This window comes from Stenella coeruleoalba (genome assembly GCF_951394435.1).
Source record: "Stenella coeruleoalba genome assembly, chromosome: 1".
In the NCBI taxonomy this organism is placed as follows: Eukaryota; Metazoa; Chordata; class Mammalia; order Artiodactyla; family Delphinidae; genus Stenella; species Stenella coeruleoalba.
In genome coordinates, this window is record NC_137169.1 from 111,131,740 (window position 1) to 111,159,319 (window position 27,580).

At 51.0% G+C, this 27,580-nt stretch overlaps 2 protein-coding genes across 2 annotated transcripts; one reads left to right on the plus strand and one right to left on the minus strand.

Annotated features, from left to right (window-relative positions):
* Positions 1-1,722: 1,722 nt before the first annotated feature.
* On the minus strand, positions 1,723-10,329 carry UBE2Q1 (ubiquitin conjugating enzyme E2 Q1). Its single transcript, XM_079911879.1, has 13 exons — positions 9,905-10,329; positions 7,540-7,644; positions 7,101-7,205; positions 6,434-6,484; positions 4,710-4,850; positions 4,402-4,486; positions 4,076-4,136; positions 3,794-3,884; positions 3,625-3,683; positions 3,495-3,543; positions 3,113-3,208; positions 2,681-2,747; positions 1,723-2,209 (listed from the first exon to the last, which is right to left on the minus strand). Exons 1-13 carry the CDS (start codon positions 10,229-10,231, stop codon positions 2,178-2,180), a joined length of 1,269 nt encoding a protein of 422 aa, XP_079768005.1. The 5' UTR covers positions 10,232-10,329; the 3' UTR covers positions 1,723-2,177.
* An 8,947-nt stretch (positions 10,330-19,276) lies between these two features.
* On the plus strand, positions 19,277-26,699 carry CHRNB2 (cholinergic receptor nicotinic beta 2 subunit; the record flags this gene model as incomplete). The annotated part of the gene is made up of 6 exons (XM_079942493.1): positions 19,277-19,355; positions 20,565-20,710; positions 20,886-20,930; positions 21,350-21,459; positions 22,235-23,207; positions 26,529-26,699. The coding sequence occupies exons 1-6, from the start codon at positions 19,292-19,294 to the stop codon at positions 26,697-26,699; spliced, it is 1,509 nt and encodes a 502-aa protein (XP_079798619.1). The 5' UTR covers positions 19,277-19,291.
* Positions 26,700-27,580: the final 881 nt, after the last annotated feature.

The window sequence follows — 27,580 nt, forward strand, 5'->3', positions numbered from 1 at the left end:
CGTTTGGGGTGATTGATTCCTCTGTCTAGCCACCCCTCCCCAGTGCTGCCCTCTAAAACCGAAGCAGCGAGACTGGGAAGCTGTCGTGTGCCGGCCGTGCGGACACTGCCTGGGATATAGATGCACACTTGCATACGGTGTAAGTTTTGTGTCCTTTCTCTTTGCCTTCTTAGAACATTGGTTCAGGGTGAGGTGGCCTTGATTTTATTTATTTATTTTTCTAATGCTGTGTAACTTCATTAGCAGCCTAATGTAAGGTTATGAAAGGGACTGTTAGGCTTGACAAGAAAAGTGGAAGACTTTCTTTAGAGTTGGTGTTTATATAGCTATAGCGCACAGGAGCTGGTGCTTCCCTTTACATCAGGTGAATGTGGATCCCATTATTTCCTTAAATAATTTGATTAGAGCCAAGCTATTTAAATAATTTTATTTGTTTCATCCTTTGGTAGATGAGAAAAATACATTACAAAATACATTATACTGAGGACAGATCACAGTACACATTACTAAAAACACAATCTACTTTCCAGCCAGGGCTGGTGATAAGTTCAGAAGAAAGCCTCGGAGGCCTTGAAACCAGATTTCAGCTTCATGAAATGAGTTTCCCCCTTGGGTCCCCTCTTTATCTCCACCTCAGCATAAATTAGCACCCTGTATCAGGTGGGTGTGGTGGGGTAGGAGCAGCATTGAGTGGGACTGGTGAACTCTCCGTCCACCTGAAGCAGCAAAACATTAAAATCCCTTAAAAGGGGGAGAAACGACCAATGTTAAAATTGCTGTGTCAAACAAAGCATTACAGAACTCTGGCATCTTACAGGTTCCCAGATGGCTGTCCTAAGTCTGGGCTTTCTGAGATGAGTGTCTTCACTTAGCCATCCCTGGCCTCTGGCGTTTGTCACCATCCAGTCTGTAGGCAGAGTAGGTCCGAAGAGGCTGCCTCTGCCTCAAGGCAAGCTCACTGACCAGGAGAGGCAGGCAGCGCATACCACATGCAAACAGTATGCCTGTACTTTTAAATAAGCAGGAACAGACATGGCACCTACGGTTCAGCTCAGCAGACTCCCCTCCCCAGCAGTTCTCAGAGCCTGAGGTAAGGACACAGGTATACAGACCAACCCCCTCAAAGCTGACTCTTTGCAGTAGGACCCACCTTATGAGTGCCTTAAAAGAATCCAGTCTCCAAGCCACATGGCTCCTCTTTGATAAGACCAGATGAAGCAAGAGACGGGAGGGCGGAACAAGGGAGCTACCATCACCCTTCAGTGCCCCTTGCTGGGAGGGAGGGGAACCAGTGAGCACTGGAGTGTTAGCTACATAGCAAGTTGCTGAGACCAGAAAGGTTAGCCTCTACCTCACTGAGTTCTGTGAAGCAGCCTCTTAGGCCTCCTTGTTATTTTTTTCTTAGAAACTTGAAAACATCTGTGACTAGAAAAGTAGTCCTAAGAATTAAGGTCATCATTTCAGCCTACTACTTTGTGGTTCAGCAGGCCAGGCTCTGCATTCCCAGGGGGTACAAGTGCTGGTCACTCCAGAGGCCTTCAGGGGCGAGCCAGGTGCGTGCTTCAGCTCCACCTTTCTCTTGCTTTAGCAGCGAAGCACAGCCCCTCATAGCTACCAAAGCCATGGAGGACTTGGTGCCCCTCCCCCACTGCTCAAGTAGTTCAGGAGTGGGGGTGGGGTGGGACGTGGGGATAAAAATAAAGATGAGTCAAGACCAGCATCTTCAAATTAACAAACTGTAATTGTTTTCCCAAAGATACATTTTTTTTCATACACATCCATCATACACTGTAACCAAAAAAAGCAGTGTACATGAAATAAGAGAAAATAAATTAAAAATCCATAGCATAGGTAAGGAGGCTCTAGTCTGGAGCACAGCTGAGTTTCCAGCAATATAAGGAGGCTCGAAAGTTTCTTTTATAAGAATGCCTGCTAGCAAGGGTTCCAGCCAGGTGGTTGGTTGGTCTGTAAGTCAGTCTTGAGTACTTGAAACAGTTCTGTGTTTTTTTTTCCTTAGCGTTTAGAATAGCCATCATTGTCCTGCAATAGGCAGAGCTATCACGTCCAGGAAAAATGAGGGGGGGAACCACAGAGGCAGCGTGAGATCCAAATACAGCATTCAAAGGTAATTGGTCCAGTGGTGCCTGGGGAAGGAAGAAGGGGATGGCACTCCCGGGTTAGCCATCTTCCTTCGGGGGTGTGTACCAGCCTGCAAAGAAACCGAAGAAAACAGTGAGGTGGAGGCTGATGTCCACCCTCCCGGCCCCAGTCACTGAAGACATCTCCAGGGTCAAAGGTGGAAAGAGTCTAGAAAGGGCTCCCCAGTGCAGGGAGAAGGTGTACGGGAAGGTAAGAAACTGCCTACCTGGAGATTATAAGGAAAGGGAGAATGATGCGCCCAACCTGAGATGACAGCAGAGTGAGATGAGCTTTCTCACAGGGTGGTGGGGAAGAGGGGCAGCACTGAGTCTACCGGCGCTATGGACCGCTGGTGCTTTACTGGAGAAGAGGTGGCGGACGTTAGCCTCTACCTCACTGAGTTCTTTGGAGAACAGGGGCAGGTGCTGTGTTAATGGGTAGTAAACGCTCGGAAACCAAAAGGGGTTCTTGCTGTTTGGCTGGAAGTGGAAACCTCAGGCTTGGCAAAAGTCCGAACCTCGAGTTGTGGCGCCAGCCTCACCGTTTTTTTCGTGGATCTGCACCAAGGACTTGTAGGACTGCTGTGCTCTTGTCAGGCTGTATTGAGACTGGGGAGAGGAAGCCACTAAATCAGGCCACCAAGCTGTGGCCCTGTTGCCACCCAGGAGTCCCAGCTCCCAGCGCCATGCTCTGCTGACACACCAAATACCTTCCACCTGGGAGGTCCCCTCAGGGCACAATCCCCTAGCTTTCCCTTTCCAGACCTGCACCCTCCCCGAAGTCCTAGGCTGCCCCTCAGACCAAGGCCCTGCTCCTGTTCCCACTGCGGCCATCCCAGGACCACTCATCCGATGCTGCCAGCCCACAGATTTTACCCTCTCAGTCCCTAAAGGAAGGCCGCCTTGGCCTCCTCGTGGCCTAAAGCGCGTATGTCTCCAGCCAGTCCCACCAGGCCCAGGTCCAGGCTCCTTACTTTGTTGGCTCCAAACTGCACTCGTGCTTTTCCCTTCACCAGTGTGGCACTGATCTGCATGATCACTGACTCTATTGAGTAGGCACTGCTCCAGCCCTAAGTAACAACAGGGACAAAGCAAACAAGTCAGGAGAGTTTCCAGAGAAACCTTATGCTTGTTCTCCAGAGAGCAGCTGCACCTATAGAAGGGCCCCTGCCCTTCACTCCCAGAATGGCCATCACCTGTTTGCCCAGGTCAGTGGGTACAGGCCCTGCGAGGCAGAATGAAAGGGCCACGTTGTGCCCATCGCCCAACCCGGGGGTGGGGGTGGGGGGGAGGGTGGTTAAAGCTCAGTCTAGCCCCGCCCAGGCCAGCCAGGCCAAGAATGAGAGGCAGGCTCACCTGCTTGGTGAGAAGTTCCATGCAGATGGCACCTCCGCCCAGAACATACCTGTAGAAGAAAGGTTAGTCAGCTGTGACTGGCAAAAGCTCCCTACCCTTCCTCACCCTCTGCGCTTACTGAGCTACTCACCCTCCGGACAGGACTGGAGACACAACCCTGACAAACGGCGGGTCAAAGGGAAAGTTATCCTAAGAGAGACAGAGGCAACGATCAGGGAGGGGAGGCCAGTGCCCTCTGCAACACTGTAAGATGGAGAAGGAAGCCTAGGCCAGGGACGGACTTGAAAAGAAGACCTTACTTTGAAAGAAAAGTTTAGTAGGATGAAGTCAGCTCCTTCCTTCTCTTTGAGGATCTGGAGATCGTTGTGCAAAGCGCTGTCCTGGTCAACTCTAGGAAGCAACGAGTTCGGGCTCAGCTCCAGGTCCAGCTCAGGAGCCTCAAGCCTCCCACCAACCCTGGGCGAGCAGCAGAGGGCCAAGCCACTGCCCACACCCGCTCCCTGGGACGGCCCCGGAGACTCCCACCACAGTGGCTCCACTCACTACTCAACTTCTTTTCTAATCCCACAGTCCCCACTCACTTGAGGAGTTTGACGTTCCAATCATACAGACTGTCATTCACGAGTTCGACTGCATAGTTTCCTGGAAGGAGGGAAGAAGATGGGTGTCATTAGATGATGGTCCAAGTGGCAAGTGGTCCCTGATGCAGATCCCTCTCCCATGCTGAGAGAAAAAAAGGTCAAAGGCTCCAGGTTCACCCCAGACAGACATGCATCCAATCTAAGCCACTGGAGTGGGGGTGTTCCGTCCTTGGCCTGAAAACTTCCTAAGCATCCGTGCATCTGCTGCCACCATCATGTCCTTCTTTATGAGCTCATGTTCAGACCCCTCTCTGAGGCAAACTCACCGCCTTTGAAACTCTGTGATCGGTATATATCCCTGAGCTCCTTCATCAGCCGGTCAGTAGCCTGCACCGAGCCAGACACCGCACCCTACAAGGGAGGGATGGAGGAGAGAACATCTCACGGCCATGTGCTTAGCAACACCGTACTAGACCTCAGGAGCAGTCTGGCAGCCAGGATTTAGGCAAGGATGAGGCACACCCATAACCCACCCAAAGTGGATTCTGTTCCCCAGACTGATACTCAATGCCTACCACCTCCCAGCCAGCACCAGCCGACCCCTTGGCCCAGCTTCTCCCTAGAGGGCACGTACATTTAAGTAATCTTGCCTCTGGTTCTTTTTAATTTTCTCTAGTATGGCCAAGTTTTCTTTTCCGATGCCGTCATCTTCAGATTTCTTACCCTCAGCTGGCTCTTCTTCTTTCATTTCATAGTGATCTAGGTCTTCTGTGTCCTGGGGGAGGTGTGGGGTGGGAGTGGGATAGAGGAGGAAAGAAACCAACACACGTTGTGGAGAGGGGCCATCGCCTTCCCAGTCCCACTTGACCTAGAGCTGCAGGTCAAGGAACAGTAGTCTATCTGGCAGGCTAATGAGTAAAATACCCTTTCCACTGCTGCAAGACTCCCAGTCCCATTCCCTCCACACTCTAAAGGCTGTGGCAAATCTCTCCTCCTATTCAATTCTCAAGCGGCAGAGCTGCGTAGGGGCCTAGGGAAACCGAGCAGGCTCAGCTCTCTTGTTCCCCAGACCTACCCTGCTCCAACCATCCCTAAAGCTCTCCCTTGGCAGCAGAAACTCTTCCTTAATTCCTAGAATGACTTTGGCCTGATGCTGTGACTCAAAGCTCATGTTTCATCAGGTGACTTTTGTACCCAGGAGTTCCCAGGACTCCAGGTCTAAAGGAGAAAGCTGGATCAGAAATCTCCTGCCTTCCCAAGTGCTGGGCCTGATGAGGTATGCAGAGGTACCCAGTGCCAAGGTGGAAATAAGGAAGGAGGTCCAGAAAGGCAGATGGTAGAGGTCAAGAACAGAATTAGTCCCTATTTGCCCTGCTCTAAGTGAGGAAGTAGCTCACTGTACATGGGGGAGGAGCCTATAGCCAGGATTCAGCCCCTCTCAGTCAGACTTGGGAGGGCTGTCTGCTGTCTGAGAGGAGAATGTTTCAGGTATCCCCAGCCCTTTGTGAGGCTTAAGACCCTGACAGAGTTACAGAAGTTGCAGAACCTGGGATGTTAATTCAGTGCAGAGAAACAAAGTGATCAGTGACCTCACTCTAGCAAGATATGTTAATACTAACCTCCTAATTACTACATTAATTGTTGATATCTACTGAATGTTTAATTATATGTCAGGTACCATACTAGATGCTATACACACTAGCTCATTTAATTCTTATAACCACCATGCCATTATTCTATCATTACCCCGATTTTACAGATGAGGAAGCTGAGATCTAGGTGAGGTTGTTATTATGCCCAAAGTCATACACCTCTTAATAGAGCTAAATGTGAATCAAATTCTGTCTCACTCTGAAGTTCAAGTTCTTAACCATTATGCTATATTCTGCAAAATTATGTTTTTAGAAAATAGATAAATTATTTAGCATTTATCATGTACTAAATGGAGCATTTTACATGCAATCCCTTATTTAATCTTAAAGACAACCCTATGTAGTAGCTGTTATAATCACATTTTATAAATAAGCAAAACTGCAGCTTAGTGAGAGTAGGTACAATTCCCCAATTAAGAGAGTTAGGAGATACAGGATGCCAGCTCAGGTCTGACTACAAAGCCATCTGCGATTAACTTCTTGACTGTTCAGTGTAAACAGATTTGCACTTAACTGTCTTCAGTGGTTGGATATGGGTGCCCTGTCTCTTCCTCTACTATACTGCTGTTCCTCCAGGTCAGTAAATCTGTCTTTATTTCCTTTGGTATTTTTCTCTCCCCAGGTCTAGACTGGAGCTCTGTACACAGCGGGGACTCAATGCTGCTGACAGAGCTTCCTACCAGTGCCGCCTTGGGTGGAAGCCTACCTCAGGCATCTCTTCATCTTCATCTTCCGAAGATACATCTTCCTGTGTACACTGCAGTGGGGAGGGAAAAGAGGGAGATCAGACCCCGGTGGTTTCCTAGAATGCAGCCTCTGACCTACTCCCCTGAGCCTCTGGGTCTGGAAGCTGTGCGCCTGGCCATAATGCTACCAGCCTCTCCATCAGCCAGAACTGAGTGGAAGCAACAGCCTAGGGAATGACTTCACTACCGGCCCATTATTCCTCTACCACCATATGCCAAAGAATAAAAGAGAAGCACAATAGCTGTTTCTGTCACCTAACTCACAAATCCCAGTTTTACCTCAAGAACCCCTCCTTTACTAAATCATCTCTAGACTGATACTGCATTCTTGGATCTTAACAAGGGACCTTGGTCCCCAATGGCTACCTACTGCTAATGATAAAAATCCCCCCATGAGGGATGATCCTACCCAGAAGAGTGAGTTTTGATCAGAGAGGTGAAGCTACTAGTGCCCCATTTAGCTAGATTCCCATCTGGAGAAGAGGCCAAGAGTCACGATATGTGTACGTGTTTGGAGTAGGGCTGGAGAGAATCTACTGCAGGTTCATCTGAAGTAACATGCATTTTTTGAGTGCTATCTGTGGGGCAACTCTGCATAACAGGGTCCAAAGCCCCTCCGTTGCTCACCTGCTCTGCTGGCAAGGGCTGATCCAGCATCTCCACATCTGGATGCTGAGGGAGGTTATAGAGTTTACACAGGTCGGAGATGATCCTCTTCAGATGCTGCAATAGCTGGGGGTAGGGGACCACAGTGACATCAAACACTCCTTCCCCACCCCAATCTGGACAGGTACATGGGTGAGCTCTTGTCTCAGCCCCCAAACTGGTACCTAGTTCTCTAAAACTCAGACCATACGGCCAGGGGGAGGAGCTTAGGGGACGAACCCTGGGACTGGTGCAAGGCTCTCCCTCTGGCTTTAGGAAGCAACTCCCCTAAGACGCCTGCCTCAAATGTACAGGCTACTGCACCACCCACTTTCCAGAGGCATCTTTCACAGGATGTTTTCATGGCATGGGTGTCACAGGAGGAAAATGCACTCCCACCTCAACACCCTGGCCCCCTCACCAAAGTATTCCCTTTCTTTATGTCCACCAGCCTCTCCAAGACAGCAGCCAAGTTAGGGTCATCGGACTCCACTGACCAGATGGGGGGCACAGCAGGGTATGACTCCTAAGGGGAAAAGAGCAGGGAGAGCAGTCAAGATGGGAGACTGGGGAAAGCTAGATTTTGCCTGCCTTCCACGCACCAAGACTTCTAGTCCCTTTGCTCTCCACCGTCCCCCCGCCCCTCTCCCCCCAAACACACACATACAAGCCCAGCGCAGCAGGTCATTATCTAACCAAGCAGCTTCCCAACAAATCCCAGACCAGGAGAAAAAGTCCCTAGGAGGACCCTTTCCAAGAAGCCGGGTCCCTTTCTTTATTTTCTCAAGAGTAAACATCAGAGAAAGCAGCAGAGCCAAACCCTGCTAACAGTGAGGGAGACTTCCTATCTCCTGTGCTGTCTCTACAAGTTCCAGACCTGAAGTTCTCCCACACTCAACAGAGGCCCCTGACCCTCCTTAACCAGTTGAGGAAGGGATCACCTCATCACAATCACACTGACAGAAAAAAAAGCAAAGACCACAGATTACTTTCATTTTAGCTGGGGAAGGAGGGATTAGAAACTAGATGTCTCCAGAACCTAAACGTAAAAGGGTAGCAGGAAGAATCTTCCCACCTCACTCCCAACAGAATCCCTCAAAGGCCACTTCTCCCCACCTCTCCCTTGGGAAACTGCCACCCTTTCAGTCCAGGCGTAGGCTGTAGGGCTCCACATGGCAGGCTGGGAGAAAGAAACCTACGCTACTAACATTCCCAGCATTCCTGAGCCACCGGTGCCAAATGCAGCCTGACCAGACTCCCCCTCCGCCCAAACCAAGGGGGCCAGTTCAGGCCAAGTCTTCTTTATAGGGGCCACCGAGAGTCTGACTGAAAATCTTCTAACTAACCTCCTTCCAGGGACAAAGACAGTAGATGGCCTCTGGCAACTGGGAAGGCAGCTAGAAGGGGGCAAACCTACCCTTAAGGAATTGGAAGCATAATTCAGGTACCAAATCGACCCCTGAAGTTTCCACATATGCCGAGGAAACCTTATCCTCTTCTACCCGGGGTCTTAACTCTGCCATGGCTCTAATCCTCAATGCTGGAGGAAAACAAATTATCAAAGATGCTCAACTCTTCAGCTCACGGAACCACACCGAGTCCTTCAATCTCAACTTTTTAGTACGAAAAAAGACGGGAGAGGAAAATGGAACACACGAGTTTTGGGGGCAGGGGGGACCATCCAACCCAAGCTGAGGCTTGCCTCATCAAACCTTGACCTGGTTTGATGGAAGAAAGGGATAGAAAACAAGAACCATGTAAATTGAATTCAGGCCCCAAAGTGCCACACAGTTCACAAGTCTGTCTTTCCCCAGACTACTCCCATTTGCAGTGTGCCTGCCTGGATTAAGTACTGTCTCCTGGCTTGCTATCCAGTGCTCCCAGCAGGGCGAGAACACTATCACACCAGGTGGTATCAATCACTGTAAGTGCTATACCATGCGGTATCAGGCATTCCCAGATTATCAGAGGCAGCCCTCTTCACAGGATGTTTGAGGGCAGCCTAGGCAGGAGAGGTAAGGTGTCTCCTAGTCCTGCATGCCTAGGATGGAATGATGTTCACTGAGAGAAAAGGAACTGTTACCCCCCAGAATAAATGGGATAGCCCTTGCACATCACCATCATTAGCAGGAAAGGCAACAACCCAGGGCAACTGGAGATATCCATAGAGAACAGGAGGAGAGTGGCAGCTACCAGCTGGGGCAAAAGGAGGAGAGTTAGAGGTTACACCAGAATAAAAGGGAATCCAAAGGAGAGGAAAAAGAGGAGTCACTAAACTGCACACCATCACTTGGTAAAATTCAGAGAGCAAAGAGGAGTGGAATGAGAGATGCCTGCGCAGGGATCTCACAGGTGGCAACGTCCTAAATCAAAGGTACTACTGAGAAAGGGGCATCACTGAAACCTGCAGAGTTCCAAGCCAGGTCCTTCCAGCTAAGGTCAATGCAGAGACCTGGAATCTGAAGATGATAGTGGTGGGGAGAGGAGCATTCCCAGGGGTCAAGGTTAAGTCGTGAAGTAGCCAAAATGAGCCAAAATCATGAACCTTGGGATGTGGGTGGGTTAGTGAAAAGGGGTAGTCGAGGCGCCATATGTCGGGGTGTCCCTGACCATGAAGAGTAGAGATTCTGGGTGCACAGCAGAAACAAATGTAACCTGGAGAAAAGGAGCCGAGCCCCGAGAGAGGATTCGACCTCCCAGGTCTTTCGAGAGCAAAAAGCTGTGTGGGGTGATCCTGAGTCCCAGACAAGAGCCCCCCTGAGACGCGCACGCGAGGGTATCCTCACCGTGATGTTGCAGTGGATGCGGACGGGATCTCCAGGCACCGACCCCCGTGGGGGGAGATGCGGTCCGGGCGCGGCCCCCGCCCCGGCCCCTCCGGCCCCAGCCAGCAGGAACTCGCAGCTCAGCTCGTCCAGGCAGGCGCTGGCAATGCGGAAGCGCTCGTGGCCGCGGTGGAAGATGGACTCGAGCAGCTTCAGCTCCCGCCTCAGGCAGGGCCCCGGCCCCGGGCCCCCTCCCGGGCCGCCCCCGGCCCCCGGCGCCGCCCCCTGGCCCCCCAGCTGCTGCCCCGGCCCCGGCTGCTGCTGCCCCTGCGGCTGCGGCTGCTGCATCCTCCGCTCCGCTCCGCTCCGGGGCCGGCGGGCCGGGAGCCTCCGGCCTCCGCTCCGGGCTCCGCCGCCGCCGCCGCCGCCGCCGCCGCGGTCCGCACTTCCTGATCCCCCCTTCGCCAAGATGGCGCCGCCGCCACCTCCGGGACAGGGCCCCCCCCCTCCGCTCTCCGGCCCCCCCAGCCGCCGGAAGCCGCGCGCCCCTCCTCCTCCTCCTCGGCGGCCCCGCCTCCGTCCCCCCTCACGTGACCTCGCTGCTCTGACCTCCCTCACGTGACACCTCTCTCTTTCCCGCCCCCTTGTTCTCCCCTGCCACCCTCCACATGTGACCGGGGGCTTCGGGCTCGCAGCTTTCAGCGCCTCAGTGCGTGTTTACGTACGGCGTACGTGCGTGCGAGCCACGGGTTTCGCCGCCTCTCCCCTCTCACGTGACCCGGCGCCGCGTGCTCCCAGGGGCTACCTGCGCGGGACCCTGTTTCCTGCTTTGGGCCCCTCTTCCCTCGCCCTGAGCTGCTGTGAAGGTGCTGGACGCTAGGTGGGCAGAAAAGAAAGTGGGAGAGCTGCGGACGACGCTGTACCGTATTTATCCTGCGCTCACACGCCTGTCCTCGGCGCAGGGTCCCTGGTGCTTTGCCCCCTTGGGGACACACTGAAATGAGGGGCGTGTGATTGGGGAAGGAACCAGGGACCCAGTTACAGGAGGCTTGGGTTATCGGACGTTCCGTGACCGTGGATTAACCACCTTCCCTCAGTTTCCTCATCTGTACGATGACTTTGATGAGGATAATAATGCTTGCCTCGCCTGCTCCCAAGGATTGGATGCGAGGAGATCACGAAGGGATCGGTGGTCAATTAATGTACGACCGGTAGACGATAGCTCACTCTTCGCGCTTATCAGATTCCTTGGGTCTGGACGAGGTGGGTGGAGAGGGACGACACGGGCTTCCTCTGCCGGGTCTTGAAAGGAGAGCAGCACTAGTCTAAACCACTAACCAGGCAATAAGATGAAAGGAGACCACAATCCCAGTCCCAAGTCTCACCGGCTAACACCTTGTCGCAGTGGTCCTGGCATTGCCGGGAGTGCGCGGCAGTGCCTCCGGGACCTCGCTAGGTGGCACTATCACAAAGGACAAAGCTGGCTGAGGTTCCTCTGCCAAGGGCTGGTGTTAGCCCGTGGTAGGGCCTGATGGATTCTACCGAGCCAACTCGGCGCTTGAGAAGCTGGCCGGATTGCCACCTTCTCCTTTCACTTGGACTGAAATGAGTTAGCCTTTGTCGGAAGCTGACTGTGCACCTCGGTTCTTTGTGCTGGGCTATTCATTTATATTGTCAGTGGCGGTTGATAAAGGCCTTTGACTAAGCTGGGCTCTGGGTATTCAAAGATGATTGAGATGTGTTCCTGGTCCTCCTGGGGCTATTTATCTCCTTTGGGGAGGCTGAACAGTTAGCTACATGTCACCTCTGTGTCTCAATGTGCAAGTTGGGGGCATAAAAGGCTGTGGTAAGAATTCCCGTTAATTGAACTATATTCAGTATCTTGTAATAACCTATAATAGAAAATAATCTGAAAAAGATATATATTGATATATATCTGAATCACTTTGCTGTATACCCAAAACTAACACAGTATTGTAAATCAATTAACATCAATTTAAAAAGAATTCCCGTTTACTGAGCACTTCCTGAGTCAGGGTATCCTGCAAATATTTCTAACCCACCCCCCCACCCCACCCCCCAGCCAGCAACATTGCAAGGGAAGCATTTTTATCCCTGTTTTACAAGAGGGGAAAAGGAATGACTGCCCAAGGATTTACAGCTAGTAAGGAGAGTTCCTGGGCATGTCTCCAAAGTCCATGCCTTACCCATCTCTGCCTTCCTCTGATGCTTTCTCAAGAAGTTTTCACATGTCCACTGACTCTAGCCCTTACCCAAGAAAACCACATATGCAGCCATTTGGAAGATCCTGAATTCCATATTTTATAAAGAGTTTTAATTACAAGAAAACAACATGATGAGACAGTCTCACAATGTTGCACAGACTCTAAGGCCCCCAGGGAGGAAACTCAAGTCGTGGTCACTGGGATGAGCTCAGTCTCTTCCTCTGCTGGTGTGTTCAGCATTTCAGCTCTCTGGCTGGGAGAGTCCTCTGGCATCTAGAAGCCTAGTGGGGAGTCATACCTGGTGTTCTGCTGAGATGTGTAGGGCAGGGGCATTAGAAATGGAAATGAAGTTATGGATATATTAATTTAATGAACACTTGTGTGCTAGGGGAACAGGAGTGAATAAAACAAAAAAATCCCTGCCCTCGAAGCTTACATTCTATTGGGGGAAACAGACATGATAACGGTGGAGTTGACAAAGCAAACTCATTAAAGAAGAACAAATAATGTACTGAGCCTCTGTGACACGTGACACACTGGGAATGCAGCACTGAGCGAGACAGACCCAGTCTTCACCTTTTCCATGTATTCAGGCTGGGAGAAAGTCAGATACTTCATGAGTTGTTTGTTACACACCCATCCACTTAATTGCAGTTATGGTAAGTGCCTCAAAGAACAAGCCTAGAGATCTGGGAAGGCCTCCCTGAACAAGTGATATGCTAAATTCTGAAGGGTAAGTAGAATTCCCTAAGGGAGGAGAGGCTGGACACTGTCTGAGGCAGAAGGGGTGGCATGTGCAAAGGTACTGAGGTAGGACTGGAGCAAGATGGAGGAACGGAAAGTAGCTCTGTGTCTAGGGTGAGGAAGAGAGTGATGCAGGTAAGCTAGGCAGGGGTTAAGTCTTGGCAGATATTCAAACCCATGTTTAGGAACTTGGGCTTTATTTTAAGATGCAGGAAGATCAAAAAGTCACTAGAATTTTGAGAGGCTCTGGATGTCTGGGTAACTAATGGTAGTAGTGCTAACAGAGGGTAAGACTTCTCAAAGGAGAGCTAAACTTTGTGGGAAAGGTGGAGAGTTATAAACATATTGAGTGTGTGGAGGGAGGGCGACGTGGACAATCTCCCGGACATGCAGTGGGGTGTGGGTTCTGAGTTTGGGAGAGAGGCAGAGCCATAGGTGTTAACGAGAGAGTCAGCTACAGCTCTCCTTTGAATTAGACCATAAAGGGGGCAGCACAGCTGAGTGGAAAGAGCATAGACTGGGGAGTCAGACAGAACTGGGTTTAGATTTGAGCTTCTCTGCTTTGGTAGCTCTGTGACCCTGGGCAAGTTATTTAATTTCTGTGAAACGCAGTTTCCTTATCTGTAAAATCGGTATGACACTCTGACTTGCAGCGTGGGTCATTGTGCCAGTGTAGATGAAATGGGATATGCAAGATGATTAACACATCTTACAGTGCTGGGTACATAGTACATTGCTCAGCAAATGCTAAACCCTGCAACTGCTATGGTTACTGTTACTGCCACAAAGTCAAGAGGTACTCACCATTCAATAAACATTTATGGGGCTTTGTCATGTGTCAGACACTGGTCGAGGTATGAATATACAGCAGTAGACAAACAGTATCCCAGTTCCCATGGCACTTATATTTTAAGTGCAAAGAGTTATGAATAAAATAACCAGAGGAATATCAGACTGGCAAGTAGAGGCAAGGAATTAAAGTAGGGTCATGTGGGAGAGAATGACTGGGGGTTACTTTAAGTCCAGCAGTCAGGGGAGTTCTCCCTAGGGAGGTGGGGTTTGAGCTGAGATCTGATTAAGAGAAGGCAGGCCTGGGAGGAACTGGCAAAGAGCATTCCATCAGGGAGAGCCAACCTCCAAGACACTGAGTGAGAACAAAGGTGGCGTGGTCTAGAAGCAGGAAGCTCATGATATACCGGCTGAGAGCATGGGCTTTGAACCCCAGCTCTGCCAGCTGCTAGTGGTGTGACCCTGGGCAAGTTCCTTAGCCTGTCATGCTTCACTTTCAGCATCTCTAACATGGAAACCACCCTACCTCATAAGGTTGTTGGGAGGATTACGTGAGATAACACATGAAAAGTGCTCAGTCCAGTAAGAGCTCATTTTTAAAAAAATAGAGGATCAGCATAGCTTGAGTCTCATGAAAGAAGAGAAAGAGGGGTAGGAGATGAGGCCAGTGAAGAATAGAGACCACAGTAAGTTGTTGGGTTTTATTCAAAGTACAGCGGGAAACCACTGAAAGATTTTAAGCAGGGAGTGGCATGATCTGATTTAAAATATTAAAAGATCACTCTGGAGAATTCCCTGGTGGTCCAGTGATTGGGACTTGGTGCTTTCACTGACGTGGGCCCAGGTTCGATCCCCGGCGGGGGAACTAAGATCCCACAAGGCAAAAAAAAAAAAAAAAAAAAAAAAAAAAAATCACTCTGGCTGCTCTATGGAAAATGAATTACAGAGATTTTTTTTTTTTCTTCTCCAAAAGGTCATGTCTTATCAGAGTGAACAGATGCACTTGTTTTGGGCAGAGTGAGCAGTCTTCTCCTTTGAGTTGCTCCCAGAAGTACAGCATTCTGTCACTGACTCAACAAACGCATCCTGAGCACTTGCTCTTTGCCAGGAACTGTAATAAACACTGGGAGTGCAGAGACAAGTAAGCTCAGTCCCTGTGGGGAGAGCCTGGCTTGATTCCTGGCTCCGCACATGACAGCTGCTACTCATGTTATCATTTTTGTTGTATTTCTTACCCCTGCTCTTAGGAGCAGGTGGTAATGGATGAAGTGGAGCCAGATGTAATCAACTGTAATACAATGTGACAAATGCAATAACAGGGATGAAGGAGGGTGAGGGCCTTGAAGGGTGCTAGTAGTCAGGATTAACTCCCAAGAAAGAATGTGAAAGTAGAAGTTACTTAGATGGAAATGGGGGGATGTTTTTAAAGAACTGGCCCTAAAGTAGAAGGAGGTTGGGCAGAAATGCCTAAGACAAAGGAGGAATGACTTAGGAGAAGAGGGGAAGAGGACAAGGAAGGGGCTCAGCACAGGCAAGATCGTAGAGGTGTTGGTCATGGGTGCTTTAGCCTGGGGCCCCAGGGTAACCCTAATAGTATCAATCCTTCTGGAGGTCAATTTAGCAATAAATGATTAAATAATCAAAAAAATAAAAAAACCTTTGACTCAGCAATTTCACTTGGAAACTATTAAAGGTATGTGCAAACATTTACCTACAATGGAATACTATGCAGCTGTTAAAAATAGTTATCAAAGGGCTTCCCTGGTGGTGCAGTGGTTGGGAGTCCGCCTGCCGATGCAGGGGACGTGGGTTCGTGCCCCGGCCTGGGAGGATCCCACATGCCGCAGAGCAGCTGGGCCCGTGAGCCATGGGCGCTGGGCCTGCGCGTCCGGAGCCTGTGCTCTGCAACGGGAGAGGCCACAGCAGTGAGAGCCCCGTGTACCGCAAAAAAAAAAAAAGTTATCAAAGAATAATTATTGGTATAGAGAGATGTTTCAGAAATAGTAAATGAAAAAGGAAGGTTACAGAGTTATTTTACAGTGTGCTCCTTTTTAAAAAGTAAATGAAAATACATATATTTGTACACCCAAAACATGAACAAGAATGTTCATAGCGGTATTATTTTTAATAGTCCAAAAGAGAAAACAACCCAAATTTCTATCTGGCAGAATGGATAAACAATGGTATATTTATACAGTGGAATAGTCTACAGCAGTGAAGATGAATGAACTACAACTACATTCAACAATGCCCTTGATTCTTACTAACATAATGTTGGGGAAAAAAAAGAAAACCCACAAAAGATTATGATTCCATTTATATAAAATTCATCAGGCAAAGTTGATCTATGCTATTAGAAGTCAGAATAGTGTTTACTTTTTTTTGGTCATTTTTTTTTAATTGTGAGAAAATACATAACATAAAATTTATCATTTCAACCATTTTAAAGTGTGCAATTCCGTGGCATGCAATACATTCACAAAGTTGGGTAACCATTACCTCTCTCTAGTTCCAGAACTTCAAGCAGTACCTCTTAGGCAGTCACTCCCCATTCCTCCCTCCCCCCCATGACGTTATTTTCCAAGAGGAGGGAATAATGCCTGGAGGGAACAGAGTGGGGGGCTTCTGGATATTGGTAATGTTCCCTTTTTAAAAAAATCTAGGTGGGAGTTACACGGCTGTGTTCATGTTGTGAAAATTTATCTAGCTGTACACTCATAATTTATATACTTTTTGCATGTATATTATATCTAAGTACACATAGATAAATGTGGAGATAACACTGTATATATATGAAATGTTAACAGCGATTTTTTTGCTAGGAGGTAAGATTATGAATCTAGTTTGTGTTTTGCTAACTTGTGTTTTCCAATTGCTCTTTATGGATATGTATTACTCTGGTAGTAAGTTTTTAAATTTTAAATATCTTAAAGGAAAATAACATTGTAATGCCTTTCAAGAGAAAATGTTCCTTACCATCAAAAGCACTGGGATTGTCCCACCAAAACCTTGCCTGGTCACTATTTTGCCGGAGGGCTGATACTCCTTTATGTATCCATCACCCTGCATGGTTCTGGACCTGTCCTATCTCCCTGGTGGATATGGAAGGGGTGTGTGTGAGAGACATGAGGGAGTGAGGAATGGTGTTCCAGTTCTCCTTGGCCACCGAGTGGTTGTGCTCAGAGGACTCACTCCCTGCCAGGCTGGAATTAAACTTGAAATAAAAGCTGGGGAATTTGAAAAGAAAAGGTAGAGGCCAAGGTGAACAGGCTGCCCTGACTGACCTGAGAGGAGCATCAGGGAGTGACCAAGGGCTTCAAGCAAGCACATGACTCTCCAGTCTATCAATACAGAGACAAGCAACCACTCCAGAGAGAGATTTTCATAACAGGAGACTTTCACAGCCTTCTTCAATCACCCAGCTTCCACCAAAAGATGAAAGTACTAAGTACTATCTACATGTAAAGCTCCCTGTCTCTCTCTTTCAGGAGTTTGAATGCCTTTTATCCACCTTTGTCTTACTGGCTTTCTCATCTTTCCAATCTCAGTTTTCATCTCCATCCCCTCCAGGCTCTCAGGCACTATGAACCCCTTTCTCCTCTGTGCTTCCAATGCACCTTGTGTATACTCTACTAGCGCAGCCACCGCATGGTGTAACAAGTCTTTGCCACCAGACTGTGATCTCCTTAATAGCTGGGACTAGGTCTTTTTGATCACTGCTTCAATACCCATAGAGTAGATACCCAACAAATGTTGATCTGAATTACTGAAGGGGGTGTCTTCTTCCCATCTCTGACCCTTTTCCAAAGTGGAGTGACTATACACATTCCTTCCCTTTTCCTTAAGGCTTTTATTCTCTACATCTTTTGTTGGTTCCAAGATTTCTTGAATTCTTAAGAGATGATTACATGCACATGCACATGCCCTGGAGCTTGTAGTGCAGCTTTATGGCCACTTCCATGTGCATTATGGGGCCTGTAGTCATCCCACATCCTCTCCAGCCCTTTGCTGATACTTGTCTTGCTTTTCCTCCTCAATTCCAGGAACTAAGTACATGTAAATAAATTGCTTTTGGCTGAGCTTTTAGAGAGGAATTTTCCTCTACATGTTAAAAGATTTCAGTCCTATACCAGCCCTTTTCCTTATCTGTTGAGCCCTCACAACATGCCAGACACTGTGCTGGTTCATGATCTAGCAGGATAGCCACCACCTTAGATTGATTTATTTACTCATTGATCATCCTCTGGAAACAGCTGGCAGGGCACCTGACCTAATCTTTGGTCAGGCATAGCTTCCTTGAGGAACTGACGTTTCTGCCACATGTACAAAGTAAAGTAGAAAGTGGTTGAGGGGAAATGGGTGATAAAAGAATCAAGGAAACTACATGTTTAAAAGGCCCTGACGTGTGGAGGCTGGGAGGATCTTAAAGACATTGCCAAGAGGAGTGTGGGGCTGGGGGTAGTGGCCCAGAGGAGGTTGAAGAAGTGGGCAGAGCTGGAATAAGACAGTGCCTTGATGTATGCATAATAAGGCTGCTTTAGTCAGGAATCTTTTGGTTGAAAATGACAAAAATCCCCCTAAGAAGTTCAGGGCTTTCAAGATCAAAGATGTCATTGAGTTTTGACATCTCTCTCTGTCTCTGTCTCATCTTTGCTTTCCTTTGTGTTAGCTTCATTCTTGGGCTGGCCTCTGTGAAATCATCCTCTGATCCTCCCTTGTCTCACAGAAGCCAAAGACTGGAGAGGAAGGGAATGTGGGTGAGAAAGACTAATTGATAAGGGCCATTTACCCTTCCACTCTTGAAGGTCACCTTCTTTCAGGAGATGTCCACATGTCCCCACCTTAGATTCCCTGGGGGAGGGCAGGAAGCTTGGCCTTCTACGATGGTAGAGAAGGAACCAGGTGAGGGGATCCTGTTTCCAGACTCCAAAACGGTTTGCTTTCTTAAAATAGCAAACCTACAGCCCCCTGTCTCTTTCTCTAAGGGCCTAAAATGCACTTTTTTGGCTGCATCCTCAGCCTTCCCTGGAAGCAGGATCATTTGGGCTTGGTAAGAGAAAAGAAAGAAGGTGGGAACTCCAGAAACTCCTTCCGACTCCCACCCCCTCATTCTGGCCCTCGTAGCGGGTCCTGACCTATTTGTCTTACTCGCGCTTTCTTCCGGAGCCTTTTCAGACCCCTCCAGGGTCCTGTTCCAACTCAGGGGCTTCAGCACTCCTCCACTGTCCGGTGAGCCGCCCTTCTTCCGCCTCACGCACACCCTAACTAAGCAGGACCAGCAGAAGAATACCCAACCCAGGGACCCCTTTTATTCTGAGCTCTGGCGCTTCCGCCTCCGGGGCGGAGACTCCTCCCCCTCACCGTCCCAATTGTATTCCCTGGAAGAGCAGCCGCAAAAGCCTCCTCCTGCTCAGACCGGGATAAACGAGACGCTGGTTCCTTCTCGCAACCAGCTCTCTGAGCCCTGGGAACCGCCGTGGCGGTCGGCACTGCAGCACCAAAGGCTGCGAGCACAACCTGGGCTCAGCTCCAGCTGGGCGCGGGCGGTGCGGGAGCGGCTTCAGCACCACGGACAGCACCCCGCCCGCGGCCCTCCGGCCTGCGGCGCGCTTCGGCAGCTTTAGGCGAGCCGGCGAGCTATGCCAGAGGCATGGCCTGGCGCTCGGGCCCCATGGCGCTGCTCCTCAGCTTTGGCCTCCTCGGGCTGTGCTCAGGTAAGGACAAGTCGCCGCGCTCTGTCTCACTCAGTCTCGAAGGTGTACGGGAGGGATCCCTAAGGCGGGGAGTCTGTTAGGGGTTAGGGAAGAGATCCCTGGACGGCAGGGAGTACCTGGGAGACTGAACTGGGAGGAGGACATACCCGAAGTGATGCTGGGAAGAGAGGGCAACCTGGGCAGGGGTGGTGGAGAGGGTGTGGGCACAGAGAGGAAGGAGGGAGGGGATCTCCCCAGGCTATCTGGGGTGGAAGGAAGGGGAGAGTCTGATTGCAGCTGAGATGCCATTTGACTTCTTGTGAAACATTATCTCAAGAAAATCTACCTGGTTCCGCACCCTCCCTTGGCTCTCCATCATTTTCTGTCCCTCATATTGGACTCCAAAGGGGCAAGGCAGGAGGGGGAAAGAAGCAACTTCTCAACTCTCTTGTAGGGTGGGCAGGAGACTCGGAAGGGAAGAAGCTCTGCCAGGCGGAGGGCCAGGGAGGAATCTCTGAGGGGGTGGGGTGCATTCGTGCAGGGTTGCAGAAGGAGATAGAATGTGTGGTGGGGCAGGTACAAAGGGAATATACAACTAAATGAGCTTTCCATACCTGCCTGCAATCTCATGAGAGGTGGGCTCCCATAGGTGCGCAACTTGGGACTAAATATATGCCCTGACCCAGAGCTCAGGCAGCCCAACTATTCTACTCCAACCCAGTACCTAATGGGGGAGGGGGTCACAGCCAGTCTCATGTAGAGGCACTTAGTGTTACTTGCACACATAGATGGGCACAGACTGAGGAGAAAGGCTGAATGGTGGGACATGAATAACTGATCCCCTTTCACCACCCTCCAGAACCTTCCTTGAATTGTAGGTATCTTCTAGGGGAAGCCATGGAGACAGAAATGTCAATTCTTTTGAAACCACCCTCTGAGACCTTGCAGGAAGAGCAGGGTCTCCACTAATCCTTGCAGAATGGGTTCTTAGTGGGAGACTGTGGGGGGCTGTCTGGGCTCCTTGGTCAGTGATCTCAGAGAGGGACTTCTCTATGAGGGGCCTCCGTGGGGTAACCTAAGCATTTTGCTATATCCTTAAGGATGGGGCTGTGGGAAGCTACAGCCTCCTGTTTGGGCCTACGTTGTACCACCTGCCTAGGGAGAGTGGGATCCTGGGTGGGACCTCCTTGCCTATGTACTTACCTCTTGCCCTCCACCCACACTACCCAGGAGTCTGTGGTACAGACACAGAGGAGCGGCTGGTGGAGCATCTCCTGGATCCTTCCCGCTACAATAAGCTTATCCGCCCAGCCACCAATGGCTCTGAGCTGGTGACGGTACAGCTCATGGTATCACTGGCCCAGCTCATCAGTGTGGTGAGTGAAGGTCCCAAACTCTCTGCCCAGCTACTGAAGTCAGTGTTTGTGCTTATTCTTCTGGAGTTCCCAAGGCTTGGGGAGGTGGGGGAAGGAGCCTGGGTGGTGTAGTGGGACCACAGGCTTGAGGGGTGGGGGTGGGGCACTTCTCAGCAGCTTCTCTTCTTCCCTGCAGCATGAGCGGGAGCAGATCATGACCACCAATGTCTGGCTGACCCAGGTTAGCACTCTTCCTGTCCACACCCCTGGGCTTCTCTTTCCTCCTTTTTTTTGTGGGAGGGGGGAGGGGCATGTGCTTTTCCCTCTTTTCATGTCCTCAAGAGAGGCAGAAATTTAGACTTTGGAGCCCTAAATAACTGGATTTGAATTTTGGTTCTTCTACTCACAGCTCTGTAACTTTGAATATGTTCAACTCGGCAAGATCCATGTTCTCATTTGTAAAACGTAAATTCTAATATCTTGGCTTGGCTATGCAAATTAAACGAGAAGACTCTTTTGCTGGGCAGAGAAGTCACTGTGGGGATGCAATGACTTTTCAAAACTTCCTCAAGCCAGATAGGCCTCCTCTTGTCCCTGTCCTTGACCTTGAGCCCCTCCCAGGGCGGAGGTTGGTGCTGCCTCCCTCTCTCCCTTTCCCAGGAGTGGGAGGATTATCGCCTCACCTGGAAGCCTGAGGAATTTGACAACATGAAGAAAGTTCGGCTCCCTTCCAAACACATCTGGCTCCCAGATGTGGTCCTATACAACAAGTAGGTAACCCTGGAGGGATGGGAAGGCTGGAGGAGACCGTGGGAGTACTCAGGTCTTGGGGAAAGGAAGTTAGCTCATGCTGGGGGACAGAGGGACTTTTCATTGGCAACGACAAGTCACTACCCAGACAGACCCAAACCAGTGAGGTATAATGTGGACAGCCAAGGTAACTTGGGCCATGGCCAGCTCCCTCTCAGCCAGTTAGGACTCCCAGTGTTTGGAGCTGCAGTGGCATAAAAACGAGGATTGACAGACTCCAGTGCCTGAACTGATGCAAGAATAGGCCTTCCAGGAGGATTGGGGAGGGTCAAAGAACTTGGAGATCCCAGTTTCTCCTCCAGGTTCCAGCCCCTCTCCTGAAATAATCCCTCTTATCTCGAAGACCCAAAACCACTAGTCCATAGCCACTAGGGACCATCTCCTCCTCCCACCTGCCCCTGTCCCTCTCCATTAGTTGGGGCTCCTCACTCTGGCCTCCCTGGCTCCCCTAACTTCTCCACCTTCATGTGGAGCAACCAGCTTACAGAATGCATGACAAGTAGCAGATGTGCCTCCCCTCTTCATCACCCTCTTCTGTCTCTGAGGCCTCTTCTCCTCACCAACCCACCCAGATCCCCTTCTTGCTCAATTCCTGCCCCTCCTCCCTAGGCCCCTGGATGGCTACCCTCTTCCCATATATCCCTTTGGCTTTCCTCTCTTCCCACTCAGGGCTGGGTTGATGGGTGGGGTGGAGGAATGCTTAGGCCAGGGCTGACTGTGCTCATCCCTTGGCAGTGCTGACGGCATGTACGAGGTGTCCTTCTATTCCAATGCCGTGGTCTCCTATGATGGCAGCATCTTCTGGCTGCCGCCTGCCATCTACAAGAGCGCATGCAAGATCGAAGTAAAGCACTTCCCGTTTGACCAGCAGAACTGCACCATGAAGTTCCGCTCGTGGACCTACGACCGCACCGAGATCGACCTGGTGCTCAAGAGTGACGTGGCCAGCCTGGATGACTTCACGCCCAGTGGCGAGTGGGACATTGTCGCGCTGCCGGGCCGGCGCAACGAGAACCCGGACGACTCCACTTATGTGGACATCACGTACGACTTCATCATCCGCCGCAAGCCACTCTTCTACACCATCAATCTCATCATCCCCTGCGTGCTTATCACCTCACTAGCCATCCTCGTCTTCTACCTGCCCTCCGACTGCGGCGAGAAGATGACGCTGTGCATCTCCGTGCTGCTGGCGCTCACCGTCTTCCTGCTGCTCATCTCCAAGATCGTGCCACCCACCTCCCTCGACGTGCCGCTTGTAGGCAAGTACCTCATGTTCACCATGGTGCTTGTCACCTTCTCCATCGTCACCAGCGTGTGCGTGCTCAACGTGCACCACCGCTCACCCACCACGCACACCATGGCTCCCTGGGTCAAGGTCATCTTCCTGGAGAAGCTGCCCAAGCTGCTCTTCATGCAGCAGCCGCGCCACCGCTGCGCCCGCCAACGCCTGCGCCTGCGGCGGCGCCAGCGCGGGCGCGAGGGAACCGGCGCCTTCTTCTACCGCGAAGCCCTGGGGGCAGACTCCTGCACGTGCTTCGTCAATCGCGCGTCTGTGCAGGGCTTGGCTGGGGCCTTCGGCTCGGAGCCGGCGCCGGCAGCTGGCCCCGGGCGCTCCGGGGGGCCGTGTGGCTGCGGCCTCCGGGAGGCGGTGGACGGCGTGCGCTTCATCGCGGACCACATGCGGAGTGAGGACGACGACCAGAGCGTGAGTGAGACGCGGGGACTCGGGCGTGGGATGCGGGCTGCAGGGCCCTCGGTGCCTGCGCAGACAGACACCGAGGAGCTAACGGGAGTGCAGGATGTGGGCAGTGAGAGTCCGGCCGGGGCCTGTGGGCCTGGGCGCTGGCATGGCCTCTTCTTTGACCTCCGGGAGGCGGCGCCGCCTAAGTGCCGGTTGGTACAGGATGAACTTGCGGCTTCCTGAGGACTAGTATCCAGGGCGAAATGCCTCGGCTGGGGCATCGTGAGTGTTGTTAGTGTTGGGAGGGTGGCCAGGAAGTGGAGGAGGCCCTTCTGGGTTTGCAGCTGGCCCGTGGCTCTGACCCCAGACACCCTCTCTGCCGCTTGTACTCCCAAGCCCATGTTGTTAACCTGCATCTCTTAGCACAAATAGAGATGAGTCCTTTGTGTGCCCCGCGTCGGGGGTCAAAATTGAGGGCTGTAGAAAGTGTGTATGGGAGGGGTGGCGGTGGTTAAGAGGTTCCACCGGCTGCTGGGAAGAGCACAGAGTCCTGAATCAATATCCTTTTCCTGCTCTTCTGGGTCCTCAGGGGATGCCCTTGTGAAATATTTATGGAGGTGGGGGCAGGTGGAGGCGAGGGTTTTTAAGACCCACTCTGAGCTTTCTGCACACTGGTATCTTTCTGCAGTGACTCCCAGAAGGGGAGCACTGAGCTAGGGGATGGGGGGGAAGATGATGGGTTGACTTCCCCCCACTTTGGGCTGTGGCTGGCCCCATCCGGCAATCAGTCTTTGGGTACCTGGCTGGTTCCAGGCTGTGACTTAGCTGTTGCTCTGGTGATTGGCCATGTTTCCACTGGATTGCAGCCATTCCGGCTTGGGGGATGAGGAAGGGTGGGCTCCTGCACTACCGGTTTTTTTTGTGGGGGGGGGATGCTTCAGAGCCTGGTGTTTCTATTCCCTGGGAGGGCAGGAGCTGAGGCTTGAGCTAAGGAGCAAGTTATGGTCCTGAAGGAAGAAGAGAGGGACCAAGTCATGAGGAAATGGGGCGGGAGCCTCAGGTGGCTGAGGCCAAGTGGGAGATGCCGGTGGTGCAGGGGGTTGACCGGCTGCATCACTGCGTCCGCCTCCCCCACTGCAGTCCACTCATGTAATGTGCATTTACTGAGTTAGGTGATGAGGATGCAATGACCTACCTTCACAGGCATCTCAAACTTAACATGTCCCAAACTGAGTGCTTAATCTACATCCCCACCACCAACTTGCTCCTCCTCCAATCTCCCCATCCTTTAGTAAATGACATCACCATCCACCCAATGGTTTAGACCAAAAACCTGGAGTCATCCTTGACTCCTCTCTTTCTTACGTCCCCCACCATCCAAATCATCAGAAGTCCTGTCCTGTGGAACGAACCTCCAAAGAGATTTTCAGCTTCCTTCTTTATTCACCATCTCCATGCTGCCTCCCTAGCTGTAGGCCTCCATCAGCTGTTGCCTGGACCAGGGCAGAGACTCCTAATGGTCTCCCTGGTTCAGTTCTCGTGCTTCTCCACCCAAACACACAGTGTCTCCTGTGCACTTTGTGCCATCTCTCCCCTGCTCAGGTCACTGGCTTATCTGCTCAACTGTTCTAAGCCAGCTAAGCTCTTTCCTGACTCAGGACCTTTGCACAGATTGGTCCCTCTGTTTGGAATTCCCTTCTTTTTTTCCTTTTAAAAATTATTATTAATTTTTGCACTACTGTTTAAGAGTAAGTTGTGGACATAGTGATCCTTTATCCCAAATACCTCAGCTTTTCTCTCCTGAGAACAGAGATATTGTCTTGCATAACCCAGGCTCAGTGATGCAATTCAGGAAATTTAGCATCAATACAATACCTTTATCTGATATAAAGTCCATACTAACATTTTTTCAGTTGTCTCCGTAATGTCCTTTGTAGCATCACCCCCACCTCAATCCAGGATCTTGAATTCCACTTTGTTGTTCTGTCTCTTTAGTTTCCTTCAATCTGGAATGGTCTTTCATGGCATAAACATTTTTGAAGGGTACAGGCCAATCGAAGGTCCCTCGGTTTGGGTTTCTCTGATTGTTTCTGATTGTCTCAGCTGGCTCCTTCTCACTTATCAGATCTTAGCTTAGGGTGTCACCTCCTCAAAGAGGCCTCCCCAGATCACACCCTGAATTATATCTCCCCCTCCATTTCTTCGTCCTTTATTTCCATATAGGCACCCACCAATGTGTAATTATTTTATTTTTACTAATTTTGTGTCCATCTCCCTCAGGAGACTGTAAACTGCAGGATGTGTTTGTCTTGCTCTCAGTCACATCCCCAGTGCTTAGCATGGTGCCAGGTACATAGGAGGCACAAGTGTGACATGAATGAGTCATTATTCAGCTGCTGACTGAAGGAAGGTGCACAGTGCCTCATCCCATCCCCCCAGCTGGCTGGGCTACAGATGAACGCGTGTACAAAGGTCCAGACTCAGGCCGGAGTGGAGCAGCTCTGAGTGGAGGCCAGGCCTCCTGCAGACCCTGTGACTGGCTCCCAAACCCACAGAGGTTATTTTCTTCTGGACGGGTTTGTTTACACCTGAGATCTAGTCCTCACCCTCTGGGGCTGTTGGATGGGGCTCCCCAGGCAGTCATATAAGGAGTGAGGGCTGCAGAGGCAGCCATTCATTCACTAATTCAACACCCGTTTACCGGAACCCTGTGTTTGAGATGCTGGGATTACAAAGATGAATCAGATCGGGTCCCTGTAGTTTAGGAGCTCATAGCTTAAGTGGCGGAAGGCGGGCGGGAGAGGAAGGAGGGGCCAGGCATACAAATTGAAATGACAATACAGTGCAGTAAAAATACCGTGATAAGACGTGTACATAGTGCTGAGGGAACCCAGAGGAAACAGTGGTTCATTCTCATTAGGGGGATCAGGGAAGCCTTCATAGAAGAGGTGACATTTGATTTAGGCTTTGAAGGATGTGTAGGAGTTCACAGGTAGCGATAGGGAGGACTGGAGTTCTAGACCAAAAGGAAACCCAAAGGCACAGAGACCTGAGAAGACAGGCTGGAGTTTGGTAAGGCTGGGTCAGAGGGTGGAAGATAGGTGGTTGGCTCATATTTGTCCTGGGTGGGTCTTGATTTTAGACTTGGGAGTTTGGGTGGCTGCTGAACGCAGTGGGGCCACTGGAGGCTTTTAAGCAGGCAAGACTGGGGCCATGCTTTGGAAAGGTCACTCTGGGGTCGTGGAGTGAGAGGAGTGATGTGTGGTGGAAGTTGCTTCTACCTGCTCCACTCCCCTCCCGGATCATGTGATTGATACCTGGGTCTCCTTCCTCTCCTCTGTCCAGGTGAGTGAGGACTGGAAGTATGTCGCCATGGTGATTGACCGTCTGTTCCTTTGGATCTTTGTCTTCGTCTGTGTCTTTGGCACCATCGGCATGTTCCTGCAGCCTCTCTTCCAGAACTACACCACTGCCACCTTCCTCCACGCAGACCACTCGGCTCCCAGCTCCAAGTGAGGCCCTCCCCAGCTCCATGCTCCTTCACCCCTCTGTTGAACAGTAGTTTTGGGTCGAGGAGGGATGAGTGAGCTACCAGAAAGAGGGGCGCTGCCCCCACAGACCCATCTTTTCACTTCACCTGGAGCCCGCCCCCCCGCCAGCGCCAACCTGGAGGCTGGACCAGCTGCGTCGTGTTCTGGCTGCTCTCCTCCTCTTGTACCAACCCAGGCAATAGTGCTGCTGGTTGAGCATGAAGGCTGAGAAGTGGAGGATGGAGTGGCTGGAGGCTTCCACCCTGAGGAAAGTGTGATGGGGAAGGGGCCAAGAAGGGGACAGAATCAACAGCTGCCTCCAAGTCATGGGAAAAGGGAGGCGCATGGGGGCAAGACAGGGGCTCCGACTGTGCTGGGCTGGCCTGACACAATGGCAGATCAGAAGGGAGGAGCAAGGGGAGAGAGGCCTGGGTGCGACCTGATGTCTGTCCCTGCTTAACTGCACAGCAGCTAGCTGGGTGGGCCTCACGGCAGCCAGGGGTTCCTGCCCAGAGGTTAGCCTGGAGCTGAGGTCAGAGTCCTGAGCGAGGCTTCCAGCCCAGTCCCACAGCCCCTTGCTTCTAAGGGCCCCAGAGTTCAGCCCCAGGTCCCCTTCTCCCAGTGAAGATTCTTCCTAGACTTCCTTTCTTGCTCAGGCCAGGGTGTGGGGGGCAAGGCTGGGTGTTAGGGGAGCCCCGGAGTTCTGAATCTTTGGGTGACCTGCTTGGAGCTTAAGGGCCAAATTCTTGAACTGTGCGAGTTCAAGTTCACAGGCTGTTCCTCGGCCGCAATTTGAACCGACTGGTCATGGGAACGAGTAAACTAAGGACATTAGCTGTAAGCAGACCCAGCCCTCTCGCCCGCAGC

Coding starts and splice junctions, on each gene's coding strand:
- UBE2Q1 (XM_079911879.1), bottom strand. CDS start 10,231: ATGCAGCAGCCGCAGCCGCAGGGGCAGCAGCAGCCGGGGCCGGGGCAG. Junction 3,885..4,075: donor TGGAACGTCAAACTCCTCAA/GTGAGTGGGGAC, acceptor GTTGCTTCCTAG/AGTTGACCAGGACAGCGCTT. Junction 2,210..2,680: donor GCAGATCCACGAAAAAAACG/GTGAGGCTGGCG, acceptor GTTTCTTTGCAG/GCTGGTACACACCCCCGAAG.